Here is a 19,093-nt window from a genome sequence, read left to right as displayed (position 1 = left end):
GTTTTCATGATGTTAGATGTATTCATATGTTGTACTATGTGGTAGTAGTGGCTGGTGATAAATAACGCCCTGGGTTAAAAAAACGTGTATTTTATCGATTTTTGACAACATGTGTTGTATTAAACAACACATTTAATGTCGCACATGATAGTGCCAAGTTGATCAAATAAGAGAACTAGTTAATACTAGCTATTTATGTTTTACTTCCTGTAAAAAATAATGAAAACAGTAGATTTCATAATAAGAGTCCTCAGTTAGAACAAGTAACACCAGATATGGAAACACCCAATTTAAAAAAGGCCAAATAGATGTCGTTGTTCATTCACAAGTTGGATAAATTACACATACGCTGAGAATTATGTTCAAGGGTTTATTTTAACAAGCGACATCATGACATGGTGCTTTTACATCGGAACAAACATTGAACACTTTCTGGAGTTTTCACTTCCGGGCCGGAATCGACTGCTCTGTTGCTGTCGTCTTTCTGCTCTCTTCTCCCCCCAGTTCGTGAAGCACATTAGGACAAAGTTTGCTTTTATCCACGACGACACTGTAGCATTTGACTGCAAAAAAAGCCGTCATGGTGTTTAAATTCACTGTCAGCAGCGCCTGGAGGGCAACGAGGACGCTGTGGCTGCTCATGCTAGTCAGTGTGTCTGTGAGCATCTGTGTTTGCCGAGCAGCATCTTCTCTGGAGGAGGACAGTGCCATGGAGAACATCGTCACAGAGAAAAGGGCTGAGGAGAGCCACAGGCAGGACACCGCGGACCTGCTCATCTTCATCATGCTCCTCACCCTCACCATCCTCACCATCTGGCTGTTCAAGCACAGGCGCTTCAGGTTTCTGCATGAAACTGGACTGGCCATGATTTACGGTGAGATGCTCACCGTGACCGAGAGACGTCATCAGAGTCTGTACTGTCATTCTCCACTGATTTTGATGATGATGATGATGATGATGTTGTGACTGGTTGCATTTCAATAACTAGATCTGCTCTACAATCCCCGGAAATAAGATATGAAGCTGTGGCGCATGTTGGTACATTTAGGAAATAACAAAAGACTGAAGGAAATAACAAGAACATAAGGCAAACTATACACTGCAAAAGAAAATCAATCAAAAAATCACAACAGATGAAGAAATCTTTCCTCCTAAAGGACAATGTCAAACTAACACTGTTACAATAACCTGCAGACATCTTGTATTATTACCTTGAGTAGTATGGTGATAGTATCATATATTAAGATATGTATCCCAATCTTGATAACAACAAAAGAAAATAGTAACTAAAATATCCCAGAAAATCTGATCTGATTTGATATATTTTCAGGGAATACTTGTAATATTGCCGTTTTGTTTTTACATCACTCTGGACATTACTTCAAGTTCAATGGGATGAACAAACTGTGTATTGGAAACACTGACTCAGTGTCAACACGTCTAAAGCGTTCGACATAGATTGACACCACAGACTATAACATTGAAAAGCGTTCAGAGACATGCTAAAGTGGCATGTGAGGAAAATAACACATTTCCGATAATGGGCCTAATAGAGATATTAGGTGGCCTGTTTTATACCTAATTGGGTATAGCAGTATAATGGTTCCAGATAGATGCTATAAGGTAACAAGCTTTGTTACGGCAGTATAAACTCTTGATCTTGAAAATTACATCCAGGCAGCTGTTGTGTTTTTTTTGCCACCCGTTGCATTGAAAAGTAGTCCCAAAATGTCACTTCTCTAAACTGTGGTGTCTAGTAAAAGAGCTCGAAACACACATCATGTCTGGCAGGCTGCACAATGTGTGACTGACTGTTTCCTCCTTTACTGAAAAAACAACAACACCCCTGGTTGGACAAACACCACTCACTGGCATTTCTAGGTAGTTGACCAAATTATTTAAACTAAATAAGTTTATGAATGGATGAGAAGTTGGTCATGCTGTTGTAGAATGATGTTTAACTTGCAAATATGTTTTTGCTTGTATAGCCTGGTTTTTTCACAGCAGACCTTTGGACATAGTAGGAAAATACACAACACAAAGATAACAAAGTATATATTGTGCAGTACAAACTATTAAACAATAACCCTTTAAAACCACAACAACGTCACAACAAGTCAATCACAACAGTGTGTCAGTTCCATGATTGTTGCCTTGCTGGCTCACTGGCTTGGCACACTGGAGAACTTAAATGGCACAGAGCCATCCACAACAGGGTAATCTCTGCCTGCTTGAGAAGTCAACATGTCTGGTTCTAAAAAAGGCCGACATATTCTTAAAACTGTGGGCATGTTCAAAGTCTGAGCTTGACATCTTGTACTCTCTTGTAGGTTAGTTTTGTCAGGTGGCGACATTCTTATTTTAATAAGTATTTGTATTTGTTGTCACACAGCATAGCTTCACTCAACATTCTTCAGAGTTAAAGTCAATAATCAGCTTAAAACCACAGCACGATACCTGTGTGGCTGTGCTTTGCTTTGCATTTTTGGATGTATGAGGGCTTTGTTTTTCCAGCAGCACATATCTGAAAGGGTAATTCATTCTCAAATTCATTTGTTACATGTCATTTCTACACTCAATTTATGCCATCATTGAGTTTCGAGGAAGTTGCCTTTTTTTCAATTGGTTACCACAAAGTTATCTTGCTAAAACGTTTGATGCCTCCCTGAAACCAGGCAGTCCCAGAATCATGAACACCATACGTCCACTTCTCTATTAACTTCTCCTTGTACATTTTCCTTGTTGGACTTGGTAGCATAACGAGCTTACATAAATGAACTTTCCCCCTTCGTTCTCCCTCTTTTTCCCCACTAGGTGTACTTGTTGGCGCGGTGTTGCGCTATGGTATCCATGTTCCTCGGGACATTAGCAACGTCACAATGAGCTGCCACGTTAACGCCAGCCCCGCCACCCTGCTGGTCAACGTCAGTGGCAAATTCTACGAGTACACTCTGAAAGGAGAGATCGGTGCCAACGAGGTCAACGACATACAAGATAATGAGATGCTGAGGAAGGTAAGGTCCATCAATTGAGTTTGAAATATTTGATTGGTTGACATTAGATGTGTTACCACACAACCTGTAAAGTGCCGCTAATGCTTACTGTATTGTTCACAAGAACGTAACACATTCTAATGAATGACTTTGCTTAAGGATCACTTTGATTTGTTGGAGCTATGATTAGCATGTTGTGGTTCAGTGTGCACCTCTGAGGACTGGGACCATTAGGTGCCCTACTTTTGAGGAAAATTATACCCCAAAAACAACAAACGTGTAAACAAAACAGTGCCGTAGCACCATCAGAGGAGGTTTTCCACCATCGGATGTCTTCTGTCATGAATTATACCAAATGTAGTATTCAACAAAATCAAATAAAGATGTATTATAGCATTGATTCAGACCTATGTCTCGGTTAAAGCTCTCTCCTTTGTCCATGCTTGATATTTTGTTATTATAATAACCTGTTGCCTGTTGTCCTGGAAGCTACTTCATGACGTCCCAGATGTGCCGTTTATGCTTAATTCATTTATTTAAATTATCCAAAATGCATCAGCCAAATAGTATCGATTAAAGAAGTAGTCTCTTTTATTGGTCAATTTGAATTATAACAACTATAATGTGATACTGTGTTTTTTTTATGTGACTCAGGTGACCTTTGACCCTGAAGTGTTCTTCAATATCCTCCTACCTCCGATCATCTTCCATGCTGGCTACAGCTTGAAAAGGGTACAGTAGTATTTAAGCTACTCTCCACTATTGCATATGAACTCAATGGGTGAAATACTTGTACCACATTTGATTCCTAATGGCATACTGTCCTCTCCTCATGAAGTTGAACTTGTTTTCATTTTCTTTCAGAGACACTTTTTCCTTAATATGGGATCCATCCTGGCCTACGCCTTCCTGGGAACAGTTGTTTCCTGTTTTGTTATTGGGTAAGATTGTTCATTTGCAAAACCTAAAACAGACATCCATCATTCTGATTTCCCACATATGTCTCTAAAATTACCAGTCTTTAACGCCAATAAAGTCAGTGTTGTTTATGATGATGTGCTGAACCACCTGCTGTCCCTCCGTCAGGCTGCTGATGTATGGCTGTGTGTTGCTGATGAAGCAGGTGGGACAGCTGGGTGGAGACTTCTTCTTCACCGATTGTCTTTTCTTCGGAGCCATTCTCTCAGCCACAGACCCCGGTGCGTATGCTTATTCTTAGTCCTCAAAGTTTGAATTTGCTTATAAGTTACACTCATTATAACCTGGAGTCACTTTTATGTCTTGAATTGCTCCAAACATGTAGCAAAGGTTCTCACAGATAGTCGAAGACAAAGCAACTCATCATACATTTTAATTGTTTGTCGTTCTTTTATGGAAAAGCAAAGCAAAACAAAAAAGTACCACAACAAAAATTGTCAAAGTTGTATACAATATACTCAGAAAAAAGTATTCAGACTGGAACAATCAGCATCATGTCTTTTACAGCTGCCCAGTTCTTGGATTGTGCTTTGATAGACACCATTTTACCCACAATGCAAAGGGAGGATGGAGATGTGATCCACAGCTGGTAAAAAGTGTTTTAAACTGGCAAAGGAAAAAGCTCAGAAAACACAAACAAGTGTTATAAAAACTTGGAAAAACATTTTTGCCTTTTTATTTTCCTAATTTGCAGTTTAAAGTCTGTCAGTGCACGTTTAGATTTTTTTTCTATTTTCAGTAAAGGGACTATAATAAAAAGTGAATTAGAACTGAATGTTGGGCACTGACATGGACTTTTACAGTGTTAATATATGTATGTGATCGACACAATTCTTGACGTGCGCTGTTAACATTACTCTAGCATGCAGAAGACCAGAGGGATTGAGTGTGTTCTTTTTGTTTACAGTGACGGTCCTGGCTATCTTCAACGAGCTGCAGGTGGACGTGGATCTCTACGCTCTGCTGTTCGGAGAGAGCGTACTGAACGATGCGGTTGCCGTGGTTCTGTCCTCGTAAGTTGTCTTGAAATCACATCACTCTCGAACCATGAGTCTGCATGTAACCCTGTCCATCTTCAACGCACACACAGCTGCTCCAATGAGAGAAATGTGCAAGTCATGCCTTTGTATCGATCCGCAGTGACCTTTGAACTAACCTATATAATATCATTTTCTCGTTAACGCTATGCTTAACACAAGGTGGTCCAACCTCATTTTTATCTCCTCCTCTACGTTGGACTCCACAGAATTATAAATATCAGGTGCAGTGGAGGGGCCGGTACCCGCAGCGAGACTCAGCCCGGCCCACTGAGCGGGTGCACTAAGTGGAGCATGGCATTGTGGGCCTTTGCGGTGCCTTGGGACAAACATGACAAATCACCAGCCATTTATTTTCTCAACTCTGGCTTATTCAACCAGAGATGCATTTATTCATAGTTTTGGGGTTTCTTGTAAATGGTTTTGCGGTGTTTGAGTCAGCACATTCATATTCCTATTATTTTTTGGAGATACTGTATATACAAAAGCCAGAGAGAAGGCAGGGTGCCAGGAATGCTTGGAGACAAAATGCCTGGTGATTTGTTTTGTGAGTGTGGGGGCTGTGGATGTAGACTGTATAAATAAATATATATATCCCTTTCAAAGCATTTTATCGCAAAAGTACCTCAGCAGAATATTTGTTTCACTTTTTTGAATAGCTGTCGTGCTGAATTTTGAGTAATTTTGCTGCGATAAAATCCTTCTCACCCCAGCCCCGGCTCAGTTTAAAGATATTCGACCCAGGTTTGATGCGAGGCTTGATCTTTAAATATGTCTTTTGATCGTTTGGTTGGATGATGGTTCAATGTTGACTACCACCTGACGTCAAGTCGATGGATTACACATTTAATCTTTAATACTGTGCAGCCATTCAAACATTGGAAGTGTTATAAAGACATTTTCATAAACCCAAACAAGTAGCTCTGTAGTCTGTCTCTTCGGAGAAAACATGGTTGTTAACCTTGTAGAAAGAAAACTGCAAGTAATGGTGTTGAATGTTTGGCAAAAAAAAACACGGTCCCTCTCTTCTTGTTGTGGTTGGTTGTTAAAATAACGTTAGCAAGACCAGAGCGTTTATTAAGTTTCATCATCTATTGTTCCAACCCGGCACAAGATTTTTGGGAGATAGTCGATGCATATTGGCTTTAAAGGCATTGACAATTTAATTGAGTTATTTTAAAGACAACCCCCACATCAATCCTTATACTCTGTCATGCACCCACTTCACTTTATATGAACCACCAGTCAGAATCAACAAATACCAAAGCAATAATCAGAGCAATACAGATAATGTTCTCAGTGTATTGTAGGTACAAAGTGAAGCCACCCATAACAAGCTATCTTAGCAAAATATCTTGACCATAGCATCAACTTACCTACATGCAGTCCAAAGAATAGATGACATATCTTTACTGTTTAACACTGCAATTTCACTCAGTAACTGTTAAGCATGCCACTTTATAAGTTGATTATTAATACTGAGTCACATTCGATCCAACACTCTGACTTCTATATTGCTCTGCTTTTATCTTTATCATAAGAAGTGTGATGTGTTTGATGTGACTGCTCCCCTTGCTCTAAGGCTGGGTCTTTACTGCAGACCTGCATTCTGCTGCCTTTCTCTCGCCCTCTCATGTTGATCTTCAGCTGTATCTAATAAAGAAATAGAAAAGCATAAAAAATTTTTTTTTTTAAAAAAGAGAGACCTACTTTAGGCGAGGAGTTTGCTATTTACAGACCAGGTTAGGAAGTTACATCATGTTGTTCAAGTCTTCTGCATTTTCCTTTACTTTAGTTTGATAAGCTGTGAAGTGAGTTTTGTTAAAGGTTGATATGATTTACTCTCTCTAACTGTTCTTTTGATCAGGTCTATAGTAGCGTACCAGCCACAAGGGGATAACAGCCACACGTTCGAGGTCATGGCGCTGCTGAAGTCTTTCGGGATGTTCATCGGGGTTTTCAGCGGCTCCTTCGCTCTCGGAGTGGCCACCGGAATCGTCACTGCTCTTATATCTTTTCTCTCATTTAATTATTAATTAATAACATAGCTGTCTCCCAAAACTTTTCGTAGATGCTTTAACATGAATTGATTTTGCAGTGTCTTTGTTAAACTCCTTGACTTCTTGTCCGTACGTCACGAAGTTCACTAAACTGAGGGATTTCCCGCTGTTGGAGACGGCTCTGTTCTTCCTCATGTCCTGGAGCACGTTCCTGCTCGCTGAGGCCTGTGGCTTCACAGGTAACACACACACACACACACACACACACACACACACACACACACACCACACACACACACACACACACACACACACACCACACACACACACAAATATTGAAAGACGTCACTAAAACAGCCGAGCTAATATACAGTATATTGTAATTTAAAGGGTTGCCATTCTATAAAAAAGGATCAGATAAAAAAGATTGAGAAATTATACAAACCTGTTTTATAAATGTAGTTGCACGAACTGCTGCAGCTACATTCAAATAAAAAATCTAAATTCAATATTTATGTTCAATATCATCAAAGTGTTGTAACTTAACTTTTTTCTGTTATCGTTCATCTGCAGAACGATTTCAGTTAACCATTTTTGGCAATGAACATCTTGGAATGCAGTATGCCTCTGAATGTGCTCATTAAATATGTATTTTAAAAACAAGGACATTTGCAAAAGTAAAGGCAAAATGACAGACTAAGACATAACAACTGTGCAAGTTCAAATAAGGGGCAACATATATTATATACATCAATCAAATCTAAAATAAAGTAATATGGTGCACAGTATTGCAAAGTATACAACATACAGTCATTTACATACAGTAATTTACATACAGGAATGTAGTTGATGTTTATGTATAAGTAATAATCTTCTGTATCTCCGTGTGGTATGCAGGTGTGGTCGCGGTGTTGTTCTGTGGCATCACTCAGGCTCACTACACCTTCAACAACCTGTCTCCTGACTCCCAGGACAGAACCAAACAGGTCAGACCTGCACACCACTGCTCCATCTGTTTCTATTGTTCCTCCATGTTTGTGTTTATTTTGAGAGGAGTAAAAAGAATTATGGGTGGCATTTTATTAGTGGCTTTGTTTTACAAGTCAAAAGTATCACACAGCTTTAAATTCACCTGTTGTTGATTGATCTATTGATTTGATAGATTAAAAAAGAGACAAACGGCATTTTATATTATATAATTATTAGGGCCGGGACTTTAACGCGTTAATTAAGATTAATTAATTACACAAAAATTAACGCGTTAAAAAAATTAACGCATTTTAATCGCACTTATTCTTGCACCGCGGAACGTTTCTCACTGGATGAGTTTCAGGCGTACCGATTATACTGGAGCACCAACTAACGTTCATGACTTCAGACAACAACAAACCACAGTGAACAACAGTGGGAAATGTTATTTTAAAAAACGGACGGATGGAAGCGTCGATAAGAGCACGGTTGTGTGCAAATTATGCAAAAAGGAATTCGCATACCACCGCAGCACATCAAGCCTCAAGTATCACCTCAATGCAAAAACATATAGCAGCTAGCGTGGAAGCTAGCGTGGACGTTAGCCTCTTTTATCGCGTTCACACCAAAAAGAGCCGGTACTAAAATTAGTTCATGAGAACCTTTTTACCCCCACGAAAGTCTTTACGGCCCGTCCACACTACAGCTTCAAAAAAAGCTTGGAGCTGGGCGTGTCTGAAGCTCGACCAACAACCAATCACATGAATCTCCTGCCCCTGACACACAAGCAACGGTTTGATTGGCTAGAGCTTGTACTGGCATATGATTTGATTGGCTGAAGCTGTCGAAGCTGTAGTGTGGACGGGCCGTAACGGCCCGTCCACACTACAGCTTCGACAGCTTCAAAAACGGTTTCCAACGCGTCTGCCCATTCACTTTGAATGGGGTGACGTCACTTTTCGCCGAACTGCATTGTGGGAAGTAGAGCGGAGCTTTTCTGGCGTTTCAGGCTGCAAAAGTTGAGCAATGTTCAACTTTTGAAGCTTCTGAAGCTTTCGGTGGAAGCGTCAGACACGCCCAGCTCCAAGCTTTTTTTGAAGCTGTAGTGTGGACGGGCCGTAAATCGCCAGAACGCCGACACCTCCTCATCTCCACCGCTCCCATGTTTTATGTTGTGTTGCCATAAATTAGTCTCTCTGCGTTTCTGCGCTGGGCTAATGCTAATATGCAATGCGAGAATAATAAAATGGCGGCTTCACAAAACTTTTTGGGAGTTTTACGGGGCGTGGTTTGCAATCCGCCCAGCCAATCAGAAATAGGAACCTTTTTCTCCCACGAAAGTACCTGCTCTCTAGCAGGGATGGAAAAGGGGGTAAAAAGGTTCGCATTAACTAATTTGAGTTCTGGCTCTTGTGAACGCGCCTATTTGGTTGCTTTTATCTCAATCAGTTGATGTTGTTTTTCTGTGTTGCAGCTGTTCGAGCTGCTGAATTTCCTGGCAGAGAACTTCATTTTCTCCTACATGGGCCTGGCCCTCTTCACCTTCCAGAGCCACATCTTCAATCCCATGTTCATCGTGGGAGCTTTTGTATCTTTTGCATAACTTGGTGCTCCCAAAGCCTGATGTATCACACCATGTAAGACAGTGCTTCTCAAAGTGTGGTCCGCGGACCACTGGTGGTCCGTAAGCGCCGCCTAGTGGTCCGTGAGTATATTGGTAAAATTTCACATTTGAAATAAATTAATTAATTTAAGTTTTCCGCACTCTCACGGGAATATCTCTGCAATGGAGCGAGCTTAAGTTTCACTTTCGATTGCATGATATAGCCCAGCGCAACACCTTCATCACACATTTGGCCACTTGTTTGTACAATTTTCAGGTGATTTGTAAAAAACGATGTGTTTTGGGATATTTGTGGAGTTAGGTGGTCCGCGAGTGTTTTTGTATTGGTTAAGTGGTCCTTGGTATGAAAAAGTTTGAGAAACACTGATGTAAGATGTAAGTATCAGTGCAGGAATCTGGACCTGACACTAATTTCAGCACTTTTAAGTTGCAGAAGAAGAATGTTCCCAAGGTATTGCCATCAACCACCAAGTGGTAATTGATTTGAAGAAGCAGTAAATATGTTTGGCAAAGAGTGAGGAGACTTCAGTAGCTCTCTGTGTTGTTGTCCTTTCCTTAACCTCATTCCCAACCAGGTGGCTGTGTTCATTGGAAGAGCTGCAAACATCTACCCTCTGTCGCTGCTTCTGAATCTGGGCCGACGCAACAAGATCAGATCCAACTTCCAGCACATGATGATGTTCGCAGGTTAGTGGTTTACAGATTGGAGAGGACATGTTCATAAAAGGGTAAAAAAATGTGGGTGAAAATGACACCTTTTGAGGCTTTTAGAATTCTAAAACCTTTCCTAGTTTCTTGCAGCTCACTGTGGATTAGTGAAAGATAACCAACCAGGATTTAAACAGTTGTCAACTGATTTGATTTACTTCCTTGTTTGTGCCCTTCAGGACTGCGAGGCGCGATGACCTTCGCTCTGTCCATCAGGGACACGGCCACATACGCCCGTCAGATGATGTTCACCACCACTCTGCTGGTGGTCTTCTTCACTGTTTGGGTTTGTGGAGGGGGCACCACCCAGATGCTGTCCTGCCAGCACATACGGTATGTCTCCTCTTCACCTGTAGAACCCTCCAGCCGTGGATCTTAGAACAGCAAACTCCCTTGAAATGTTTAAAAGTAAATTGACAACCTATCTTTTTAATATGGCTTTTGATTTGGCTTAACTTTCAATTCTCACTGGTATCATTGTCCATGTTTTAATGTATTTTTTTCGTTTAGCTTTTTTTAACATTTTTTTTCTATTTTAATTTCTTGTCAGCTTTACTTCAAGGGAATTTCATTAGGCTCACTGTTGATGTTTTATCTTGTTCTGTATTTATTTTAATATTGTTGTTATGTTTTCTTTTTGTTCTGCAAAGCACTTTGAGCTGCTCTGTGCATGAAAGGTGCTATGCAAATAACGTTTACTATTATTATTGCTGGGTCAAACTGGATTTGCAGCTAGTATTTTTGAACATTGGAGAGGTTTAATGTGTCAGGGTATTTCAGATAACGTCAGAGAAATGTTCTAATGCTTCTTTTGTCCAGACTTCATGACCCCAATGTTTAACATTTTTCCTGGGATTACAACTCTAAATGTCATTCAATTTAACCTTTGGCTCTGGTGAATGCTCAAGCTTTTTTACAGCACGCGCAGCCTTTCCTCTCAGGAACTTGCTAAACGGGGGAAACACGCTTCACAGTTTATACTTGCAACTGACTGACATCTGCTTGTTTGTTCTTCCACAGAGTGGGAGTGGACTCTGATCTAGATAACTCAGTAAGTGTGGCCGTTGAAATGCGTATTGCTTCAATGTGACTGTAGGAATACAGCTTAACCACATTTTCTGTGCTTTTACAGTCGAGTATCACTGACGGCTCAGAGAGAAGAAGCACCAAACAAGAAAGTGCCTGGCTCTTCAGAAAGTGGTACAACTTTGACCACAAGTATCCTTCTAAGACAGATGATTGGTTTTCATCAATGTCTTTAACTTCAAGAAACATACTTTTATTTCGTCTCTTGTCTCACTTGACAGGAAATCTAAAAAAAAATGATACTTGTATAAATACAAGTAGTCTGTAAAAAAGAAAACAGTTGAAATCAGTCATGAAACAGCATAACAAAAACAAGAATGTTATTCAGTATTAAAAACCGGCAAAAACTACAAAGCCTTTGGTTTGGATAAAGAATAAATTATGACTGAGAGTACTGAGAGTACTGAGAGTACTACTAGATGTATCAGTAGTTCTCAGCGTCAGTCAGCAGAGGGAGCACCATGTACAGACTGGAAGACAGATGACTCACTTTTAATAACTGGGTAGAATGAAGGTCATTAAAGGTGGGGTAGGTAAGTTTGAGAAACCGGCTCGAGATACACTTTTTGTTATATTCCATGGAATGCTCTTAACATCCCGATAGCAATGAATATCTGAAGTGCTTTGACAAAAAATCCATAAAAAAACATCATCTGTGGAAACCGTAGTACTGAAAAAAGCACGACCAATCATTTTAGCCGGCCCGGCTAAAATAACTGGATGGCCTACCTGCCTGTCAGCCTTCCATCTGTGCACAAACTTATCTCGTGCCCTCATTGGTCATGTGCGCGTTTGTGTGTGTTGGAGGAGGGGCTCTGTAAGGAAATGGCAGATTTCTTCCGGCTGTGTATTTTCAAATTCTAGCGCACTCGAGCTGGTTTCTCCAAAGTTACCTACCCCACCTTTAATGTAAAAGACCTAATTAAATTACTTTTAGATTTTGCCCTTTAACCTTTTTAATACACTGTCAGCATTTATTAATCACACTATACAGGAATATTATTTTTCCTTTTGTTGTGTCTTACCATTCTCCTTTAGTGCTTGTTGTCTATGTATTTTTTCCTTGACTCAAGCCCCTCTCCAGTTATGTGAAGCCCATCCTGACTCACAGCGGCCCCCCCCCTCACGGCCACGCTGCCCCCCTGCTGCGGACCCCTCGCCCGCTTCCTCACCAGCCCTCAGGCCTATGAGGTCAGACAGGGGTTCATACGGGAGCTATTTGTGGCCGTATTGTGTTTGTGAAGTTTTATCCTGTTTTAACCAAAGACAAAAAGATACTCTGATGAGTCATGAAGCAAAAACATTTCAGTTGAGACATTTAACAGGGCAGACAAGGGAACGAGAATAATCACCAAGCAGATTTGCAACCTTTTATTAGTAAAAATGAAAGAAGAAAAAAATGAATATAGAAGATACACTTTCCCCACTCATATCCACAGGGGAGGATATACATGCACACACACAACCACATGCAGATAGGAGAGGTGGCAGAGCAGAGAGGCTGCCAGGTACCCGGCGTCAAGGGAGCAGTTTCGAGGTTAGGTGCCTTGCTCAAGGGCACCTCGGCAGTGGCCTTGGAGGTGAACTGGCACCTCTCCAGCTACCAGCTCACTCCAGCTTTTTATTTTGTTGGTCCGATCGGGACGTGAACCGGCGACCCTCCGGTTCCAAGACCAAGTCCCTACAGACTGAGCCACTGCCACCTCATAGAGTACTATAATAGCATCTTGCACGATATTTCTGGTTTGTGTGAGTGTCTGACATCTCCTCTCTCTCCCCAGAATGAATGCCAGTTGAAGGACGACGACTCCGACCTCATCCTGACAGACGGTGACCTCAACCTGACCTACGGTGACATCACGGTCAGCACGGACGCGTCAGGGTCCCACACCAGTGGAGCTCCAGCCTTTGCGGGCGCTTCCACCTCGGAGGACTTGGACAGAGAGCTGACGTACGGAGACCACGAGCTGGTGATGAGGGGCACGCGCCTGGTGCTGCCCATGGACGATTCTGAGCCGCCCTTCACAGACCCCCACCACCGCTTACGGATGTAAAGGCCGTCTTTCAGAGCAGACCCAGACAAACCGTCCGACTCACACTTACCCGAGCCATTGCGCAAAGACCAGTACCTGACACTCCTCCTCTTCCTCCTTCCTCCTTCCTCATTCCTCTTCTTACCACACTTTTTCTTCCCGGTTTCATTTTCTCACCTCCTCTAGTGACGAATCAATGTCCCTACCTCATTTTCGCTCTGCTCTTTTCACACCTCTCTTGCATCTGCCATAATTGTAATATAGACTTATTTATTTGCAATTCTTTCTTTTGATATTCAATTATCTTAGTTTGGCTTAAAGCGGTGTGTCAGTCACCTTGCTGTAGCATTGCAGAGGTCTAGCAGCATGTGTTGGTGTGTACCAACCACTAGCTTATTTGTGGATGTACATTATATCACCAGAGTACTATAACTTTGATATGCATGCTGAGGATGCTTGTTTGTTTTTTTCTTCGTATGGGAGGCTGAGGGCTTTCTGTGATTTGGGTCTGACCTTGAATGTTGCTGACCCAGTGGACGACTTTACTGTACGTTTTGTTACAATCAAGTGCCTGGGAATTGTAGTTGTAAGCCTGACAACCCATGATCAGCTCTTGTAAGCAGAGCCAGTTCAGGATGGGCGGTAGTTTTCCTTTGTAAAAAAGAAAAGAAAATACAAAAACTATCCAGACATCTCCGTCCATAAGGTAGCAATATACTCAGTGAGTGTTTGGGCTGTCAGTTTGTGCTATTGGCCTGTAAATAGTCTGTAACAATGTGATGCCACTGATGCAGTGTAACCTGGCAGTGAAAGTTGTTGATCTCTCCCAATGACCTTTGACTGTGACATAGAGAGGGACTTTACACCTTATTTTAGAAGCTGATGTCGCTCACAGCAGATTGAAGGGCTGTTGTTCCGAGATCTAAATGAAAAGAGAAAGATTTGTGCCATTTCTGTCCTGCATTTGGACATTTTGTGAAAACAGAATGCAGACGACCTTTGTATTATTTCTGCAACAGAGCTTAAGTATTTTAAGCCGAGTCACATTTGTCATAAACATTTAACTTTGTGCATACATTTCCTATTTCAATCGTACATTAATTTAAGACTTTGGATGAAAATCTTCTGATTAGAAGAAGCTGAAAAAACATAGAGATGAACTGGACTCTTAAGGAAACTGTTATTGGTTAGTCATTTTTACCAATGATAAGAACGTAGTACCATGTTACTGGTAAGCACACTAACTCACAATTTTTGAATACGATTAAGCTTGATTTGTTTTTCATATCAACAGTTACAAACCCATAGATATTCACTTTATACTCATGGAAAACGAAGAAAAATAAGCAAATGGTTAGATTTGAGAAGCTGGACGCAGTGAATGTGAGGCATTTTTGCTTAAAAAATGTAATTATTATCAACATTTTTTGTTTGTCAATCGACTAAACAATAGAGATAAGATTAATGAGGACCATAAAGTCTGTGAAGAAGACAGAAAAGTCTTCCTGATTATTATTCTAATCAATGTATCTCTAATATTAAGCTTGGCGCTGCGGCAGTTCATCATTATGACAAGAATAGAACAACATGAGTTGTTGATGTGCTGGATGTTTCTCTCTGCTGTACACAATTGTGATCTTGAGGGGTTAATGATTGTCGGTCAGCTGTTACTGCGGGTCTTACAGGAAGTGTTGATAGGGTGTCACCATGGCAACGCTGTGTTGATGTTAACAGAAGCCAAATAACAGTTTGAACGTGGTGACTTATTTTAACACTACCGTTTTGTGGTCTATCGTCTTGGTGAGCTGAATAAATGTTGGTGTTTGCAAAATGGAAGCCCGAGAAGATTAAAGGGTTTCTTAAAAGAGTGAAAGTAATATAAGATAAAAATGAGGAATGGAGGAGGGATAGTCGGACGTGTGTTGGTGATGATACAGAGGTGGAAGGAAGAGAAGACTTTAAGATATTGCTTTTCCTTCCACAGTTATCTTCTGCTGTGCAGGAACTCCTAATGGAAAGTGTTCACAACTTATTGACACCACATTATCCAGGAAACTCTTTTCTTTCTACCATTTTATACTTTTTGTCCGTGCTATTATTTCATTTTATTTTGTGTCAGCGAGATTATGACAAAAAGAAAGCTGAATCATTTGCACTCATCCATGAAGAATGTTTAATTGTTTTTCCTCTGGTGTTTTATCTCACAGCTGCTTTTATATGATTTTCCTTTATGTTTTGAGAGGTTGTTGAATAATTAGCTAATTTAAATCAGTTTAATGAATCTTGATCAGTAGAGTTGAGTTGGTTTATTGATATTTCTTTGTAAATAATTCATTCCACATTGCAGTGACCACAGAGAAGGATATATAGAAGTCATGTTATACTGTTGTTTCATCTCATCCATTCACCATTCAGGTACATGTGTCAGTTTGATGCTGTGGACACGACTTCTACAGAGCATGAATCATTCATCTTTCACTGAAAGGAAGAAAATATATACAAGCAGAGTGTGCCCCTGATCTTCAACTGACATATGAAATAATGTGAAATCTGCAAAAGCTGAAATGTTTGCGTACTGCTCTGCCAGCGTCTCTCTGTTCTCTGAATGGTGACTTGTGATCGACTTTTATCGTTGGAAATCCTGTCTGAAGTAGCTGACCAAAGAGGCCTGCTGTGCTTTGTGTTTTCAGACAGTCCACTCTATCTTTATACTGCAAACTCTCTCTCTCTGTGTGTGTGTGTGTGTGTGTGTGTGTGTGTGTGTGTGTGTGTGTGTGTGTGTGTGTGTGTGTGTGTGTGTGTGTGTGTGTGTGTGTGTGTGTGTGTGTGTGTGTGTGTGTGGTGTGTGTGTGTGTGTGTGTGTGTGTGTGTGTGAGAGAGAGAAGTGATGTTCTCTTCCTCTGTGTTGCAGGTACTGACTGTTTACATCTGTGTAAATATCCTCTCACCTGTTCATGTGCGTGCAACAGTCAATAAACAGAAGCCTGTGCTTTTGATTAAAGCCCTCGCTCTAATGGCCTCCTCATTTACCTTGTTTCCTTTTGTATTGCATGTCAGTGTAAGAATGCAGCTGTCCAGCTCCAAGGATCATCCCATCCACAAGAAATATGTAAGGAGATTAGCGCCACATGTGATTTAATTTGCATAACTCTTGGACATTTTGCTAAGAACCGCTTTCTAACCATTATATCCTTCAAATGTGGCAGATGGCCCAAGCCTACAAGATTTTAAATATGGTCAAATATTCCTGTGGGATAACGTGGAATTCAGACTGGTTAAAGGAAAGTTAACACCAAACATTTGGGTTGCAGTTGTTTCGAACAAGAGGGCACAGTCCCACCAAAGGGTCACATGAGAAATATGAAAGCTTGTGAGATTTCTACTTTTAACGATTTTTCTGACATTCCTCTTTTTTTTGTAACACTGGGCATTTTTATCTCATTGGGATTCTTAAGGTCAAAATAATTGTTTTTAAGTTGGGTTATGCCTTTATACATATGCAAGTTTTTACATTGAAGATTGAAGCTGTTTCATTTGAAAGTATGCTCAAAAGGTTGGGAATTTAAAAACCATAGTTGTATTCTATGACACCATGTGAAATGTGAACTTTGCTCTAATAACTACATCTTGTTCCCCCCATTTGATCAAATATTCACCAAGTTTAAGAGTCATTATTGGGGGGTTTTCTGCTTTGAAAGAAACGTTTTATTAAGAGAAGAAATACTGAATGTTTCCTCTTATCCTGCTTATCATCTCATTAGCAGTATCTGACCAAAGAGGCCTGCTGTGCTTTGTGTTTTCAAACAGTTGTGTGTGTGTGTGTGTGTGTGTGTGTGTGTGTGTGTGTGTGTGTTCTAGCATTACTATACTTGTGGGGACCTAAATCTGTTTACATAGTCACGTGTGGGGACAAATTGGAGGTCCCCATGAGGGGGATCATTAATTTTAGGGTGAAGACTTGGTTAGGTTAAGGGTTAGGCATGTGTTGGTTAAGGTTAGGATAAGTCTCCAGGAAATGCATGTAAGTCAATGTAGTGTGTGTGTGTGTGTGTGTGTGTGTGTGTGTGTGTGTGTGTGTGTGTGTGTGTGTGTGTGTGTGTGTGTGTGTGTGTGTGTGTGTGTGTGTGTGTGTGTGTGTGTGTGTGTGTGTGTGTGTGTGTGTGTGTGTGTGTGTGTGTGTGTGTGTGTGTGTGTGTGTGTGTGTGTGTGTGTGTGTGTGTGTGTGTGTGTGTGTGTGTGTGTGTGTGTGTGTGGGGGTGTGTGTGTGTGGGGGGTGTGTGTGTGTGGGGGTGTGTGTGTGTACGTTATCACCATGTGAAATATGACCGTTGCTCTGCTGCGATAAAACGTTTACCAAGTCTTTCTTTATGTCACGTTTTTTGTCAATGGACCTTATTTAATGAAACAAAAATCAAAAAATATTGAATATAAAGAATTGTACCCCAGATAGAGGCAGAGTGGTGTAAATATGAAAGCCACACCCTGCACAGCAAAAGACTGATGGCATTTTATTCTCAGGCACGATTTGTGCCAGATATCAGGTAACATGTTCCTTATATGGGCACAACTCCCTCCAGTCGGCTCAAGAATGTCTGTATAGTGGAGTAAGTCCAGGGAGGAAATAGTTGTTTTAAAGGGACACTTAGCTCTTTGGCTTGTGTGGATAATAATAGAGGTCTCACGGCAGCATTACACTTGATTTCCACACATTTCTTTATTTTGTCGAATGCGTCAAATCAATCAAGGATCATTCCACCATTTTCACACTCATAATAAAATACGTAATGCTTTTAAATAAAACAAAGAGTTTCACTTACAAGGAATTCCACAAAATGAGGCTCTTGAAATATAACAGAGGAAGGTTTATGCTGTGCCTCCTCTGTTGCATTTAAATGCATCCACTCAATACTGGATTCTTTAGGGAAATTCTAGCCTGCCATTACTCTTGCAAATGTGCACAGTGAAATATCTCCAGCCGGATATGTAAAGGACACTCACAGATTATCAACATCTATCCAAAGTATCAACCGTTTGTATTGTGTTTGTTAATTAAATCAACTTGAAATGGAGTAATGGGTTACCAAGTGTAAGCTTTTTTACAAGTAGAAAAAACAACATACTTATTGTCAGAGTTGTTTATAAGAGCCTGGTCACCTTAAACACTACAGACTTGACCTTTAAACCTTCCCTTCATCTTCATGCTGATTTTAAAAACAAACGAATCCTCCCTCTCACCTTAGAGTCAGATGTTTCCTCTGGATCCTTGGATGGAGCTCTGAGAGCTGTTTAGTCTCAATGACAGCTGAAATTAAAGCTGGCATCTGTTTAGAGGATCACCTTTTGGGCATTTCATCATCTATTTGTAATTGTAATGGCTTAACTTTGAGGGTTAAGTGTACAGGGCTGCATGTATTTACTTTGGTGTTAAGACTGAGTCATCTTGATTCTTCTTTTCATTACCAAAGAAGGAGAGGAGTGAGGCCACCACAGAAGAAGGGCAAAAGTGAACAAGTTAGACCATCTTTACACCAGAAATGTTTACATATTAAAACAATGAAACATATAATAAATGGAGATCAGCCTAGCTCTGACACAGACAGGCCATTATTAAGTCTGCATGCTCGTTGATGCAGAAAAGTTGCCTTAATTGTTTTTTGTAGAATC

The 19,093-nt window shown here is 40.6% G+C and overlaps 1 protein-coding gene across 1 annotated transcript; it reads left to right on the top strand.

Moving 5' to 3' along the window:
* Window positions 1-368: 368 nt before the first annotated feature.
* On the top strand, window positions 369-16,430 carry slc9a6a (solute carrier family 9 member A6a). The gene is given in 17 exon segments (XM_034202876.1): window positions 369-875; window positions 2,816-3,015; window positions 3,649-3,726; window positions 3,859-3,935; window positions 4,081-4,193; window positions 4,880-4,985; window positions 6,877-7,018; window positions 7,143-7,248; window positions 7,907-7,995; window positions 9,453-9,566; window positions 10,178-10,289; window positions 10,490-10,643; window positions 11,331-11,361; window positions 11,443-11,528; window positions 12,481-12,511; window positions 12,513-12,587; window positions 13,178-16,430. Coding segments are annotated over 17 exon segments (2,082 nt in total). The 5' UTR covers window positions 369-580; the 3' UTR covers window positions 13,451-16,430.
* The last annotated feature ends 2,663 nt before the right edge of the window (window positions 16,431-19,093 follow it).

This window comes from Gymnodraco acuticeps, unplaced genomic scaffold, assembly GCF_902827175.1.
Source record: "Gymnodraco acuticeps unplaced genomic scaffold, fGymAcu1.1, whole genome shotgun sequence".
NCBI lineage: Eukaryota > Metazoa > Chordata > Actinopteri > Perciformes > Bathydraconidae > Gymnodraco > Gymnodraco acuticeps.
The sequence above is the reverse complement of the archived record's forward strand: the minus strand, read 5'-3'. Positions and strand labels throughout refer to the sequence as shown.